This window comes from Triturus cristatus, chromosome 5_1 (assembly GCF_964204655.1).
Source record: "Triturus cristatus chromosome 5_1, aTriCri1.1, whole genome shotgun sequence".
NCBI lineage: Eukaryota > Metazoa > Chordata > Amphibia > Caudata > Salamandridae > Triturus > Triturus cristatus.
In genome coordinates, this window is record NC_140587.1 from 271,158,139 (window position 1) to 271,174,186 (window position 16,048).

General features: G+C 43.2%; 1 protein-coding gene across 2 annotated transcripts in view; it reads left to right on the forward strand.

Annotated features, from left to right (window-relative positions):
* The window catches only part of ADCY8 (adenylate cyclase 8), a 1,038,851-nt gene that overhangs the window by 627,860 nt on the left and 394,943 nt on the right, over window positions 1-16,048 (forward strand). For both annotated transcript variants that reach the window (XM_085604917.1, XM_085604918.1), the window contains exon 7: window positions 7,007-7,277. In XM_085604917.1, coding sequence (XP_085461043.1) covers window positions 7,007-7,277 — 271 coding nt within the window. The remainder of the gene's footprint in view (window positions 1-7,006; window positions 7,278-16,048) is intronic.

Genomic DNA, 16,048 nt, shown 5'->3' on the forward strand with positions numbered 1-16,048 from the left:
TCAATAGCTTTCAAATCCTGCAAGCTCTCAGCCAGCAGCTCTACATCCGGTGGAAACGGGGCTCCACTAATCAAGGTCTTCACTCACCTCCTATTGTGAGATGGTGAGTCAAACTTCAGTGTGGACTGGGGCTTTTCCAGCCCAACACAAGCTAACACATTGCCAAGTCCACTACAGGCGAGGGTTGGAAAGTTTTAAGAGGCCAAAACTTCAACAGCTGCATTTGGTGGATCGAAACCATCCTCACCACCTCTCCAGTATGTCTAATGACTGCCAAAGCTTAAGAATGAATGCCTAACCACTAGCAATTCAATAGCACTATGAAGCTGAAGAAGCGCTCAACCCTGATGGGCACCCCAAAGAACAGGCCGCAAACCATTTTGACCACATCCCTGCAGGCACTGTCATGAGGCCCATTTAGGAGCGGAGGGGATGGATCGGCACTTGGGGCAATTAGGGCAGCCTGAAGAAAATATTGCATAAAATGTACATAAGCACATTGCCTCCAACCTTAAGCTACTGAATTGTACACTTGCTCCTAGAAAAAAAGGTGCAGGTTCAGTAATCCATGTTTCCTATAGATTTCAGAGCACAATCTGGGAGAGATTTGTGAACCACCAAATAGGTATGTGTGGGAGTAAGTCGTGTAATTTCTTGTTTCATACATATGTGAAAATATAGCAGAATTTCAAAAGATTCCGTGGAATTACACGGGGGAGCATAACCCATCATTTAGCTCTATTTTAAAATGCACCCTTGCACCCAAAATGAACCTGAGGATGCATTTTACACAAAGAAAATACTGTTAAATGCACCAGGACCTGAACAGGAACAGCCAGCACTCTCTCAAGCTTGTAAATCGTGTTGTTCCTGTGCTGCTGTACCAGTATTTTTGTGCCAAATTCCGAACGGGTGTAGTCACATCACTTTTGGTAGTTTAGCGTCAAAAGAGTAACGCAAAATTCCAAAATCATTCCAATTACTTTGGCATAATTAGAATTTTACTCAGGCATACAAATATGAGTACATCTAGGAATCATAGATTTAGGGCCTTATTACGACTTTGGTGGTCCGACAACAGACGGTGCAATGTGCCATCCGCTGTAGGACTGCCAAAGCCATAGTGCTGCCGCACGCCACTTTAGGACTTCAGTCCTGGTCTGGCGGGCAGTCCTGCGGCAGTCTGACAGCGCCAGTCTGTTAGGTTCATCGAAGAGCCTAACAAGCAGAATGCTGCTGTCAGAGCGCCGACTGCACCTTCCTGCACGGTGTGGCATACAGGCCACACCGTGCAGAAAATGAGGGTGCAAATCTAGGGAGCACAGCATATGCCCCTGCGCATGCAGCCCCAAGCCCAGAGGTGGCAGGGGGACCCGGGCCCCCCTTAGTTGCCTCTCCACTACCCTTTTCATTGCAGGCTCACAGCCATGAAAAGGGCGGTGGAGAGGCAACTCGAAATATGCACGGTGGTGCTGCTGCGGCACCTGCAGCATATTTCACCTATGTTCGCTGTGCGACCGCCACAGGACTCTGTATCACTGGCAGTTGCAGCGGCCACCACACATGTACTGCAAGCGGGCCTGCAGTGTAGCAGTGGTCGGACCACCACTGCGAGTACGGTGGTGCTATGGACCGTAGTACTCATAATAGGGCCCTTAATCTTTTCTTCTGAATCGAACCCAATATATTCTAAAATATCATTAATGAAACCAGTCCCTAACCATGTATAATACATTGGTTCAGTTTGGGAAATAGTCCATCAGCATCTATGAACACGTTTTTCTATATCATAAAAATATTTAGAAATTAGACTTTGAAATGAGGTTCATTGACAATGATATTTCCTGTATAGAAAAGAGACTATATGCTTCTCGTTGCTTGCTCTAGATACATGTAACTTGTGTAGTGATTTCTTGTTCTTATATAGCTAAAGCCATTAATCATCTTAATTGATACAAAAGTGTTTATTTAACAATGCAACTTATACAAGAAACCAAATTAACCTCTTCCAATGCCTAGCTGTTTGGGTAGACATTTTGATTAATAGCAACAGGAGAAGTACAGAGAGGTCACTTCCACATTCCAACTGATTAAAGGACCTAATCTTCCTAACCATGCATCACTGTTTGGCATTAGACTATCAGTGCCTACCGCCATGCGCCTTATGCGTCACTGAGTCATTTACATACAAATGAGTCATGCCAGTATTTATTTGTACATAATAATGCTTTTATATTGTTTGATGGTATGCATAGTGCTGAGTCACAGAGTGTGTCATGTTACTATCAGGAGAAAATTCCAATTGAAATATAAATACACCAATTAAAAGCAATGGTACTGTTTTACATGGATACAGACATCTCAAAACAGACATGCAGGTGCTACTTTTTGTCTCAATACATTCGGATGGCTGCATTGAGTGACAGGGAGTAGTGAAAGGTGGGCAAGGAATTGATTGATGATTCTGGGGTGGATATATTGACAGTGACGTGGAAGGGGCCTGAAGTTTATTAAAGGGCAGGTAAATGGCATAGATGAAGTGTTATATTCCCAAGTTAGGTCCATGTAGAGCAGCAGCTTATTTCTTAAATTGTCCTCACAAATAACATTTTCAGCTGTGAACTTTCGATTATATTTGCATGCACGCCTGGATTAGTTTCCCCGAAACTAAACTTGTTTACATATCTAGCTTCGCACAACATTATCACAACGCCCTGAAAATCATGTACAAGGTCTCGTTTCGCACTCTGTACAAATGTCATCTCTTATCTTCATCCACGAGGCGACAGGGCTATCTACATATCCATAACCATTAGGACCATGGTAGAACTATATCTACTATTTACGGTGTTGGTGCTTGTAATCACAGTTATCTGCTTCTGTCTATTAATCATTATAGCACATGTATTTTATGCAAGAATAACGTTGGTTCAATTAATTTATTGAAAACTTCCTACCGTAGACACTCTGTATACTTCTCTGAGAATAAGTGAGCACGAGTGACTGAGCAAAAGGTTCTGTACTGTTTCCACAATCCCTGAAGATCAGGGTTGCCATGTTCAGTGGTTGCCAGAAGCCAGTCGCTTCCTGGTTGGTTAGGAGGGCTTATAGTGGCACTGTGGGCTAGATGGTCCAAAGGCCAACATATCCTGCCGGAGTGTCCGGAATCAGTCTTGGCACCAAGCCCCTAGTTTATGTTGTCCAAACAATGTGCAGATCCTATGGATTAGAAGGAACTACATGACAGTAGGAGAAACAATCCACTGAAAATCAGAGCCAATTCAGAAATCCAACCAACCCACTTTGGTCAGAGTATTCTTCTTGGAAACCTTGTTTTTTTCCCCTCAGACAATGAACACAAGAAAGGCAGAAGTGGGTGATCGGACTGTCCTTGTTGTTTTCTCTCAGTTGAAACCATTTTCCACGGTGAAAATTTCACTCCTACAAATATAAAGATGCTCATGATCAGGTAAAGGTATCCTAAAGGATTACCTAATAATCAGGAAATGTTCTCTGATTGCAAACATTCGAGTCTTCATTTCCATTCATTAAATGCTTTAAAACAAAAATATATAATTGCTCCTCATTTGACGTGGGACACTGGACAAGATTTAGAAAGCGTTACCCACACACAGTATTTGGGTGCAGCATGCTAAATCAAAATGCTATAAGATTGCCACAAGCCATGTCCTGTGCAGAGAGGATTGAAGGGGATTATTTTAAGAGAGAGGAAACCAATCCAAGGGTGTTCCTAATGAGCACCATAATTCCTATGGTTTGTTCTTCAGGATCTGGGACATCAAAAACAGTGCCAAATTAATTGATTAATTTATAGTTTTATAGAGTGCGACAACCACCAAGAAGTGTATCCTGGTGCTACGCTAGTGAAACTAAGAGCCAGTGATCATATTGAGGTATGGACTAGGTGACTTTTAAACTCTTCCAAGCACATAATAGATTAGTAGTGGATTGTAGTACCTGGAGAAAAGCCTTGGAAGTAAGTACAGAGAAGCACAGCAGTGAGTAAGGTAATATCTTGTGATCAAACAATTCTCCAGGAAGTATATTCTATGGAAGTGATTTTTCTCTTTAGGGGAGAAGACAATAAATAGCTTTATTACAAAATACAAGGCTTTGAAAATATTCCTCATCTTGATAGGAAGTAAAGGAATTGAGGTGATAGGAGAATGAATCGTACTGCAGTATTCTGAGTCAGCTGCGTGGTAAGATAGGTAAGAAGTAAAATACACATAGAGTTACAGTAGCCCAGTTTCATAATGCCTGGGGCCCTGATTTCCTGTGTATATCTCGAAGGAGATGCAACATTATATGCAAGCTACTTAGGTCAAAAAAGCAGTTGTTGGAGAGCTTGACTTTCAAAAGCAAGCTTGTTGTCAAAGATAATAGCTACGTTCCAGGCAACTGGAGATGGAGGTGGTCCACGTTTTTCATGCCACCCTTTCTGGGAACAGCGGGAAGAATTCCCAAAGACAACCACTCTGTTCATGTCAGTTTTGAGTCACATAGTGTTATTATTCATCCAAGACATAATTGGTTGAAAACAATCTTTGAAATTGCTGCAAAGTTGATTGTTTTTACAGTCTAGAAGTACTATCAGTTAAGTGTCATCTATGCAGGAGTACATATTTACTCAAAAGTAACTTATTAGAGCAGTTCCATCAAGTGGAATTCTATGCAGAGTCCTAGGGAACAGCACAAGCATTTTAATGCATAAATAACTGGTTCTGGGGAGGTGGGCTGGCAAAACTCTGTTAGAAAAGAGATGATGCAGCTCAAAGCCTGATCTCTGAAGCCAATATCCATAAGCGATTGCATGAGCATAGGATGGGATATGGTATTAAAAGCTGCTGACAGATCTAACGGTACCAGTGTAAGGGATCTACCTCCATCTATAATCTTAGCACATATGATGCAAGGAAACTCAGGACAAAGAACTGCAGAGATGACATAGTAGCATGGATGGTCTGGGACTTTTATTCTCATTCAAACAATTTGGTGGGTGTAGTGGCAAATGTATAAGGAAGGGTGGGAATACTGACACAAGAGCTGGAAAACTGATTGGAATATGGTTAGAGTAAGGTGGGATGCAACCAGAGGTTCCCTGTGCCAGGCCATGAATGATGGGGACATGAATGTCCAATGAGCTTGTCTCCTATTGAATGTGTTATAAAAGCACCAAACTAAAATGTGCAGTATTCCTAAAATAATTTCTTTGTGTGAGGTATTTTGTACCATTTAATCATGTCTGCATTCACCCTCTGGGAGTACTAGACCACATCCTGCCTTTCCTGAACATTCACCTTCACTCCACTAGAATTGATATTGGGAACAGCCTATACTTAGCCTATACTTAGCAGCAGCACAATACATCTTTAATAGGCTCCAGCTAATGCAAAATGCTGCAATAAGCCTAGCAGATGGTTAGGAAGTGGGGTGACATCTCAAAAATTCTTACATCAATTTAATTGATAAGTGGCCCACAAGGGGTTGTAAATGAAGCTCTTCCCCAATGGATGCAAAGCCATGTTCAATCAAACCCCTGATTTTATTGCTGCCAAAATTACCTGTCATACATGTACCTACCATCTCAGGTCAGCAAACTATGCACTGCTCCAAATTCCATTGAAATGCAAAGTGTATACTAAAGCCAGGGCGGTATCTGTCACCACAGCTTGTCTGCAGAACGTCTTCCTCATTCACTGCGCACTCAATCCTCTTTTCTAAAATTCACAAACATGCTCAAATCTCAATTGCAATGTTTTTCAGCATTTCCTTGAGGTGTTGATATCTCTCTTTCCACACAATGAAGCTTTTGCATTAGTGTGCTTTGTCAAGCAGAAATTAACATAGCATAATGTAATGAAATGACACTAGGGTTGAACAGCATATTACTTCTTGGGAAAATTTACATCCAAACTAAACTCCTTTTCTTCAGTGATGTGGCAGACGTCAGTAGCATCCACATATTTCACTAGAAGGACATGCTAATATATCCCTGGGAGTTGAACATATATAGAGTACAGAGTAAAATATGACACTCAACATTGGGGTTACTATAGCTTATGATATCTGTAGTGTGGGATGTCACTTTAGATGCTGAGGTTCTAAACAGGATCTGTGGTTCAGGGTGGGCCAACGACGGCTTGCTTTCTGTGTGTGGGAAAGCAATTCAAGGTGGTGCTATGATGAGTGCAGATGAATTCACAGAATGTTAGCCCCGCTCTGTTATCCTCCTTCAATCCAATCTGCATCCACCCCTTTCTAACCCTAACACCACCTCACAGTTTTAGAGCAGAGTGAGGCTGTTGCTGTATGGGGCAGCCTGCTGACTTTTCCTAAAGCCAGGTCAATCACTAGAGCATACGCTGTTGCTGGTCCCAGCCTATACAGCAGGATTCTCCAAAGTCGGTCTTAGAGGGCTGGATCCATGCCAGATTTTTAGCATATCCCCATTTAGATAAATGTCGTTTTCTTAAAAATCTAGCATAGATCTGGCCCTCCAGGGCTGTCTTTGGAGAACCCCTAAATAGATCAATGTTTCCAAATCATTTTGCAACCATGTAGTCCTCACTACATTTAAGAAAGGTCCTAACAAGAAATACATCCAATCTACACTGTACAACTAAGGCGCAAGGCTTCTCTAACCTTCTGCACACAATTAGTTGACTTATGTTACACAAACCAAGCAACAAAACAACTGAACCTTGACACGGTAGCATACCATGGAAACATGTGAAGAGTATTTGCAGGTATTGACATAAGTAATGTTAACAGGGGAATAAACCTCCACCCCATCATAATCCATGGGTGTTTGGTCCCAACAGAACCCTCAGCTCACTCTTATGGTTGGCTGTCGGAGTTTGACAGATCTTTTGACCACACCATTGACTGGGGCCCAGCAGTAGATTCTTAATAGCATCTCCATTGCCCCTTGCTCCCAAAGGCAGAAGAATAACACCCGCCATCTTTTCCCTGCTTCCAACAGGAGGATCCACATCTCGAAGGCCACACTCGACTGCCTTAACGGGGATTACGATGTAGAGGAGGGACATGGCAAGGAGCGCAATGAATTCCTACGGAAGCACAACATCGAGACCTACTTGATCAAGCAGCCAGAGGAATGTCTACTGACGCTGCCAGAAGACATTGTGAAGGAGTCCATCAGTGCTTCGGAAAGGAGAAACAGCGGGGCGACCTTCACCGAGGGATCCTGGAGCCCGGAGCTTCCATTCGACAACATTGTGGGCAAGCAGAATGTAAGTGGATTTTCTTAATGTCAATAGCTGTGAACGCATGGTTGGGTACAGCTCAGAGATGGAAACCTAAAAGGAAGGAAAAATATCTTTATCATTTACTGAAACATGGACAGAGAGTGCAAGTGATTAAACAGCCCCCCCACAGGCTAGATATAACCTTTTTAGCCGTTCAGGGAAATTGTCATTTTTTTTACCAGTGATATCAAAATGGCACAGAGGGCTGAAAATATATTTTAGGAAAGCGTTAACCAGTGTTTACAGAAAAACACTGTAGTCTTTCCGGGAAGCAGCCCTTTTAAAGCAGATCATCAGATACCTAGAATTGCTATAGCTATCTGGCACCACCGCAATCTCAGGGTCAAGATGCTAGAAGCTTTGTATAGCGCTGGATATGCAAATGTGCAGCGTGTCCATATGCATGAGTCGCAGACCGGCTGTATTCAATAACAAAACACTCTAGTATTATTTTTTTCTCTACCCCTCCCACAGTCCGAATTTTCATGGCGAATCTAAATTAGCATTGCCCATTTCACAGTATTGTCCATCCCAAGCTTGTAAACAGTAGATTAAGTAGGAAGCAATTCCCCGCAGACTGCCCTACATCCTTCTCCAATCCCAACTCTCTCTCCAATTGGCGATTTTAAAGGTTTACTAGCTATTCAGTGTCTCAAAAAGGACATGACCTCTTTTTTTACGGGCAACGTAAAAGCTAAGACCGGCAAAAAAATGCTCTAAAGCCACCACACTTTCTTGTGGACTTGAAAGACTCTCGAGTCGCGATGAGACAAGGTCAGCTTGTGTTGTCTCCTGTGTGTACTTGAAAGATTCGCAGTGGCGCGCGCTGTCCTGTGCTGCACGCATCTAGTCCCCAGCCGCCTGGCTTGTCCATTGAACATGGCCGTCTGCGTCCGCTCACCTCCCGCCTGTGTTGCTGTCGCTTGCATTTATTAACAATGTGCTTTGAAGTGATAAAGTCTCTCCATCGACCGGTCCAGAGCCACAGTCGTTTCCGGAAGGTAAATAAATGTGTGCATGGCATGATCAGTGCTTGTTCGAGCAGCTTTGTTCCTACGTTTGTGCAAGTGCGTAGTACTTGTGTGCATAAGACCTCTGAGCATGGAGGGAGGTCGCCCTTGAAGTGTTCCTTGTATTATGTCGGCTTGTCTTTATTTCAATTACATTTGGAAGGAGGTGGTACACTGGGTGCCTGCATTCGTTTATATTCAAAAGGCCATTCACTTATCAGCCTTTTTAGTAAATCGCGTGATCTGGGAGAGACCACTCGCCTGCTCCTGTAAGGCCTGCATTGTGTCAGACACCACAAAGGGATGCTGCAGTCAATGTCATTTCTCACGAGGACCCGACACGGATCTCATTAAGACAGGTGGCGCGAGGCCACCGAGCAGGGAAATTGTGATATTGCTTTATTGTCAGAATCTCTGTTAGGTTCAACCTTTTCCCACCCATTAAAAAAAAAGATCAAAATAGAGCCTCGTTGTGTGCCATTGTCGACCCTGCACCTCCCCTGAAGGGGGGAGGCTTCAGCCCACTTGAAGCTCACATTCCAGCATAATGGGCTCGCCTTCGGAGAGCATTGCGCCTGATTGAAAGACAGCAAATGTAATAACCACCGCTGATTCTGCATGACGGGGGCCCACGAGGATCAGATCCATGCCAGACTTTCAGGACAATCGCGTATTTCGCGTTCACATACGAGGAAACTGAATGAACTACGAAGTCAACTGTAATGCTGAAAATCAGTCATGGATCCGGATCTTCTGGACAAACATGCAACACTCCCGATGCAAAACATGGAGAATCAGGCATATCGTATAACATAAAATATTACACATACACTCAAGGAGGGGTGTCTATTTGTTCTCCACGAGAGGAAGAGCCACCTCATATTTTCAGGACAATCACTGACCGCAGATGAATTGCATTTAGGTTCAGCATTCCAGCTTAAAAAAGATCCCATGTTAGACTGACGTGGGTACTTTGGAAAGTTGGTATGGCTCCCGCTCTTGTGAACCTCCATTGACTCAAATTGATCTACATTATAAGATAGGAATAATTCAGTTTCTTTCACCGATTTTTATGTAACTCATTGAATTGCCAATTCATCGGGAAGATGAAATACAGCCAGGGCCACTGGAATTATGTGATTGTGCGGATGCAGAGTCTTTTTGCATAATTGTAGTTTTGCCACATAGTTCATCATCTGCCTCATAATCTGCAGATTTTAACAAAAAAAAATGTTTCTAGATCAAACGGTTCAAAAGTTATCAAAAATGCAGCAACACTTGTTGCTGCGCAGGGCAAGGCCTTTTGCAAAGGCTGACTGACTGATCACCTTTCTGTGTCTTATTGCTATATTTGGGTGTTAAACTGGTACTAATGAAGTACAACCAATGCCCAGACAGTGTTATGAAGCTTAAAAATGGCTAAATAATAAAGTAATACTATCACAAAATATTACACATTATGCCACATAATTTGTCTTCTATGGCCGGATAATTTACCTTGCTGCATAATTTGACCCTCCCCTGCCGCATAATTCCAGTGGGTCTGGATACAGAGCAGTAGACTCTTCCCGCATCTTGAGCGGGCAGATCTGGGGTTCTGATGGATGGCAAGTACATTGTGATCTAAATATATCATACATTTAGAGGGCTCAACCATGAAGCTGTATATACAATTATTGCATCCAATTTACAAAAAATGAAATCAGAGGTAGTAAACATTTATGAAAAGCCGCCTGATTGTGCTTAGTTGCAATTTATAGCCAAGGGCACAATAAGAATGGTTAACGGCCTTGGTTCATCACTTAAAGCCCAAGCTCTGCTACTTGACACTATATGTGATCCTATGGAAAGTCCTGTGCCGCATTAGAGAAGCCCAGCAGTCCTATGCTGACCTTACAAAGATCCCGCTGCAAAAATGTAGAAAAATATCCTCAGGCCCTCTGTTCAAATGGTCTTTTAATTCATTTGGAGCTGTTAACCGCAGTTACCGGCTCATCGGAATGAGGAGGTACAATGCGTTTCTGTGAATCCGGATGAAAATGAAGAATTACTGTAGGAATCAAACCTGACATTACAGATTACCCTGGTAATTCCTCATTTCTAAGGGGAACCTCAGGGTCCGACATGTAATGGCTTGGACTTTCCCCACTCCCAGTGTTGCTGCTATCCCTGGCTATGGGTAACTGTGAGAGTAGGGAAAGTCCAGAGCATTTTCAGACCACTCTTAAGTATGGCCTAAATGCAGATTATTTTAGTAACCAGAATAAAAACCCGTGATTTCCCTTTTGACTGTTTTTAAAACAACCTGCCTGCGGCAGCCATCTCCTTTCACTTTGTCATCAATTACCTACATATATGTGTGTTCGCCAGTGTGTGTGTGTGTGTGTGTGGTGCACTGTGCCCTTAGTCAATGCTCTGTCAGTTTGCTGATACACCTGCTTCGTGGCTTACCTGTGCCAGGCATCATGCAGTCAGTTGATAGCAGCTTAAATGTGGACTTCTTGGCTAATGTTATTGTCTGTAGGGGAAGATATAAGGTCACACTTGCTTTGCAGAGGTTTTTGAATGGTGTCTAGGATGGACCACAGCAAGTTGCTAATACAGCCTTGTTTTCTTCCAAGCCACAGTCGTTTGTTGTACATGGCAGAGAACCATCCCGTCTATAACTCTTTGGAAGCGTGTCACCCACAATCCCAGACCTTGTATAGCAGGCACAGAAAGCACAAAAAACTGTTTTCTGTTTTTCGTATATGGGGAGTCTTGCTTTCAACAAAACGCTGCGTATGGTGACCCTGGTTGTGGAAAAACTTGTACAATGAGGTTCGCAATTGCAACATTTAGAAAAAGTAGTAAATATGTCCCAAAAGAGGAAGCATATCCGCTCCGTCAAGGCCTGTTCACTGCCCACTCGATGTGTGGAAATGGAGAATACTGGGGACAACTAAATTGTAAATAGCTTTCATTTTTTAAACCTTTCCGAAGTGTACTGTGTTTAGATATGATTTAATAAAACTCTTGCAAACCACTTAGGTCGTGTAAGGCATCCATTCTCTGAAGCAAAGGTCCTATGATGTAGGTGATAATTCGGGTTGACCCTCTGCTAGAATAACAGGCCAGCCTTGTGTTAAAGTTACCTCAATAAATGAACGAGTCTCCTCGAGCAGCGCCCCCCCCCCCCCCTCCAGTGGTCAATTTTTTTATTTTATTTTACATAGTTTTATATAGCGCAAACTTGACACAAATCAGGTATCAGAGCGCTTACACAGTTGCATTACATGAGGACACATTCATTTTTGTTAGGCACGCGAAGATCAAGTGCCCAGAATCCCAGGATGTTCAGCGTCATTGCCGAGACTCGAACCCAGTTCCCCAGATTCGAGGTCGACTGCCTTAGCCGTTAGTTTTGTAGGGGCACAAAGCTAAGCATCTGTGAAGCTCCTCACAAGTGTCTCTACAGGATCTTCTCTCATGCTCTACAGGTGTTTCAGGACCTCACTGCCTGCCACATCTCAGGAGTGGCGGGCCTAGTCTTGAAAGGTTAAAGTGAACCACCAGCTCAGGGAAGAACTCTGATGACACGAGGTACTGATATATTATAGCCAACTGCTGGCTATGTCACTGTTTTAATTGGTGCACATATTGTGCCTAAAGAAACCCAACTCTTTCTAGCAGTTTTCTTCCTTAAAAACCCTCTTGGATCAGATCTACTTCAACAGAATGCTGAACATTTGGATGTTTGCAACACGCTTTACAAATGTTAACTAGTTGGATGAATAGTTCCAATGCAGTGCCTAATTTGTGCTACTGTCTGCCGGGGCTCAGCTCTGGCACTTATTTTTTGACAGTAGCAAAAGCAAGGGTGTGCAGTTCATAGAGGGGAGGATAAAGGTGGGTGTCATGCTGCCTCATCGGCTAGCTCCTCGTTGGGCGGGTGCTGCAATTTCTCAATAGACCCGCAAGGGTGCTCTTTGCCGGAGGTCTTTTCCCTTTCACGCAGATCTACCACATGAGTCCAAACCATAGGGGACGGTACCTGACAGATACTTATCCACACTGTCCCCACTAGAGTAGACGAGGATCCTATAGTCCTGATGAAATGCCAAGATCCCTTGAACGATAAAAGGCATGAAACATGTTGACCCCCCTCACAATTCACACATAATCTGGCACTTGAGAGGGTGTAATCCTATCTCTTTAACCACAACTCTATAATCTTCTGTTTTCATTATAGCATAGGAACCCAGCTAATAAAAATATTCTGTGGGACTCCGATAGCTATTTTTAATTCACACTCCGTCCTTCCCATCTCTACTCTTTACATATATGCCCCACTACTACTTAGGCCCTTGATCCTAATTGGAGCTACTCCAGCTCTACCACCTTTTCTACTTGTGGGCACTTGGTACCCCTCTCCCCCCTTTTTTCCTCCCCTCTAGTAACTGCATACCCTTGCTATTGCTACTGTTATAAGGGGCCCGTATTCTGGGACTACCAAGCACCAGTCCATCCTTCTGTGATTAACAGCTTCCACCATCTCACCTGTGAGTAAGAATGCCTGAGGAGGCCCAAAACATGCAGACAAGGAAATACAACTTGTGTCACTCAATCTGCAGAGACCGATGCTGCCCACCCTACAGAGACAGGTGTCTCCCGTGCTACGGGTCACCTCCACGATTTCTGTAGTGATATTTGTATGTGTAAAACATCTGCTATATCGTATATATGTTGTCACAGAAGAAGCTTATTGAACGAAGCACTGATTCAATAAAACCTCTACTAATGCACCCTAAAAGAGGTGATACAATATAGATTAATGAGACCATACCCCTACCACTAAACAAGATGCTCAACGTGAAAGTGGTACTAACCATTGCAGCATCATTAATGGAGAGACAGTAGCATTTACAAGTTGTTAATACTTTGACTAAATGGACTGTACCAAAGAACAAGGAAAGCAGGGTCGGTACCAAGATGGAGTTACAATAGGATTGTGGAAGGTAGCTCTGGAGAAAACTTTGTGTTTTATATGTTTCCCCTTATGATGGAACAACACATTGAATTTCCGGGTCATTTACTGAAAATGTAACTCATCTCTGGATCCATTGCTATATCAAGTTGTATGACACATAGCAGTGACTCTGGAACACCATTATCACAATAATAGGTTAACCAGTATGAAAGTTTCTGTTATAAGTGAAAGAAAATAGGGGATGGCAGATACAATCTACAAAGAAGATACGTTTGTGAACGCAAGAATGTAAATGACATTGAGGCAGGACCTGAACAGTAGTAATAATAGTTCATTCTAGGCAGATGGTAAAATCAGTGGAGGGGTGTAATGGTACCTGGATGATGAAGAATGGAAGATGGAGTGGATCCCACATTAATAGTTATAGTCAGACATACTCATTTAGTGTATTGAGCATCTCTAGAGTGAACAGCTTGTGGTGAAGGTGTCTGTGGCGGATACAATATCACCTGGTTTGTGTTACAGTCAATTGGCAATAACTAAACATTCTTTAATATAGCTTTGTCCTGGGACTGGTGTGCAGGAAATTACTCTCTAGTCCCTCGAATCAATGGTATTTGTTTCTTGATTTCTTGTATTTGGGTAGGAGTTATGTGGAGTACTACACACTGATTTGTTTTCTGGGGTTTCTGCAAGGCACAAGATCATGCTCAATGCCTCAGCCTTTAGCAAGGGTTTGGTTGTTAGAATATCACTGTAGAAATCACCAGTCCCTGGTGTTCACATTCATCACCACAATGAACGAATCTCGACCCAAAATTTCAGATACTGTCTCTGAAATTATATTGTTTGGTACTGGTGCCGGTTACCCAAAAATGGTACAAGTCTTATACTTAGTTTACCTCTTCCCCATGTATGGCTTCTAGTATCCACAAAAAAACCATCTCTTGGTGACCAAGAATCTCACTCATTATACAAGAGAATTTGGACCCAAGGCTTGGATGCTTCGCCCAAAGCAGTGGTTTTTGGTGATAAAGCTAGAGTTACTGGACACAAAAACCCTTGCCAAATGATTGATAAATGTCGACAAAGGACTTGGTGAACCTACTCTTAGCATCTATAGTCCATTTTTCTCAGTCATAACATCTGCTTTTCTTGTTTGGGGAGGTATCTTATTCCTGAGAAGACCACTGTAGTGTCTGGTTCAGATCACAGTCACAACTTCAAAGTGATTCACTTTTGGCTTCGGAGACAGCCTTATTTCTCTTCCAGGAGATACTCATCAATAGTCATAAGCACTGAATAATCCCCGCCCACGTGCGGAATCCCGGAGCATATAAAAATATACATATATATGTGTATGTTGGGGGCCACAAGTGCCTAGCACTTCAGCGACATACATATATACATGTATATAATTACATAAATATGCAGCCTAACATAGTTCCAATAGGGCAAAATGCCAAAATTACATAGGTATTTCTTGTTGAAAAATAATCTCCTACATACACCTTGTAATAGAGAACATACACTGTAATAGTGCAATACAAGAAACCTTCATTTAAAAAAAAAGAAAAGCAGGTAATAGCAGGCAGTTGGCCCATAGGCTGCATAGATAAATAAACATCATAGTATGGTAAAAAACTGGCACCTTGCCTTTAAGGCTTCCAAGAACCTGGACACCGTGCCTTTAAGACCTCCAGGAGCCCCTCTGCTCCCATCATGCACCACAGGTGACAGTTATGTCAGTTCTTTTTTCCGGCTCCTTCTGTGAGGATCCTGAAGCTTGAGCTCGACAGTTTTTGATTATCTTTAGTCAGAAATTAGTTTTTTCTCTCACTTTTGGACATTTTTGACTGCTGGTTGTTTTTTCTTAAACCTTTCTGACAATTTACCATATTTGTTTCGGTCAGAATGCCAGCATTATTCAACAAATGTCCTTCATGTGGTAAAATGATGGCAAAATCAGACCCGCACTCTGTGTGCATCATGTGTTTGCCATCTTCACACAAGCCTGATACTTGCAATTATTGTCAGCAATTTTCTAAAAGGACTCTTCAGGACAGGGAGTAGATTAGGCTCCATGCCTTGCTGGAGAGAGGAAAACAATCATCACAAAAGTGGCCTTGGGAGTGCCCAAGAGCCCTCCTCTCATCATGAACACCAAAAAAGGTGAAGATCTACCTCTCCAGAGTCCAGAAAGAAACAGATTCCTGACTGTTCGCCGTTGTCGTCGAGATCGCTGTCGAAGAAGCAGGCAAGACACTCTTCAGCGTCGAGGGACAGATCGCCGTCGAGGCGACACCACTCTCCATCGCACAAATGTAAGTCGACGTCGAGACATACTTCGCGCTCGAAGTATGCTGGTCCCGAGAGACCTGACAAGCACCCGTCGAAATCGAAACATCCGTCGACGGCGAGGAACACTCCGCCACCTTCTCGGAGGTCGGCGTCGAGGGGTTTGCTGGCGAAGGCTCTGCCGAGAGATTACCAACGGACGACGGAGAGATCTCTGTCGCAGTCGAGGCGCTCACCTTCAAAAAATTCGACGTCGAAGAAGTGCCAGAGACGATTGACGTAGAAATCTCCTGTCCGTCTGCGTGGGCGTTCGACGTCGAGGACTAAGTTGAAATCTTTGCGGAGACGACGGTCTGCCAGTATCTAGCCACCAAGGAGATCGACGTCAAAGACGGCACAGTCGGTGTAGTCGTCGAGACATCGGTCGACGTCGATGGACAGAAACCCTGTAGTCATCTCGGAGGAGGTGACAGAGAGGG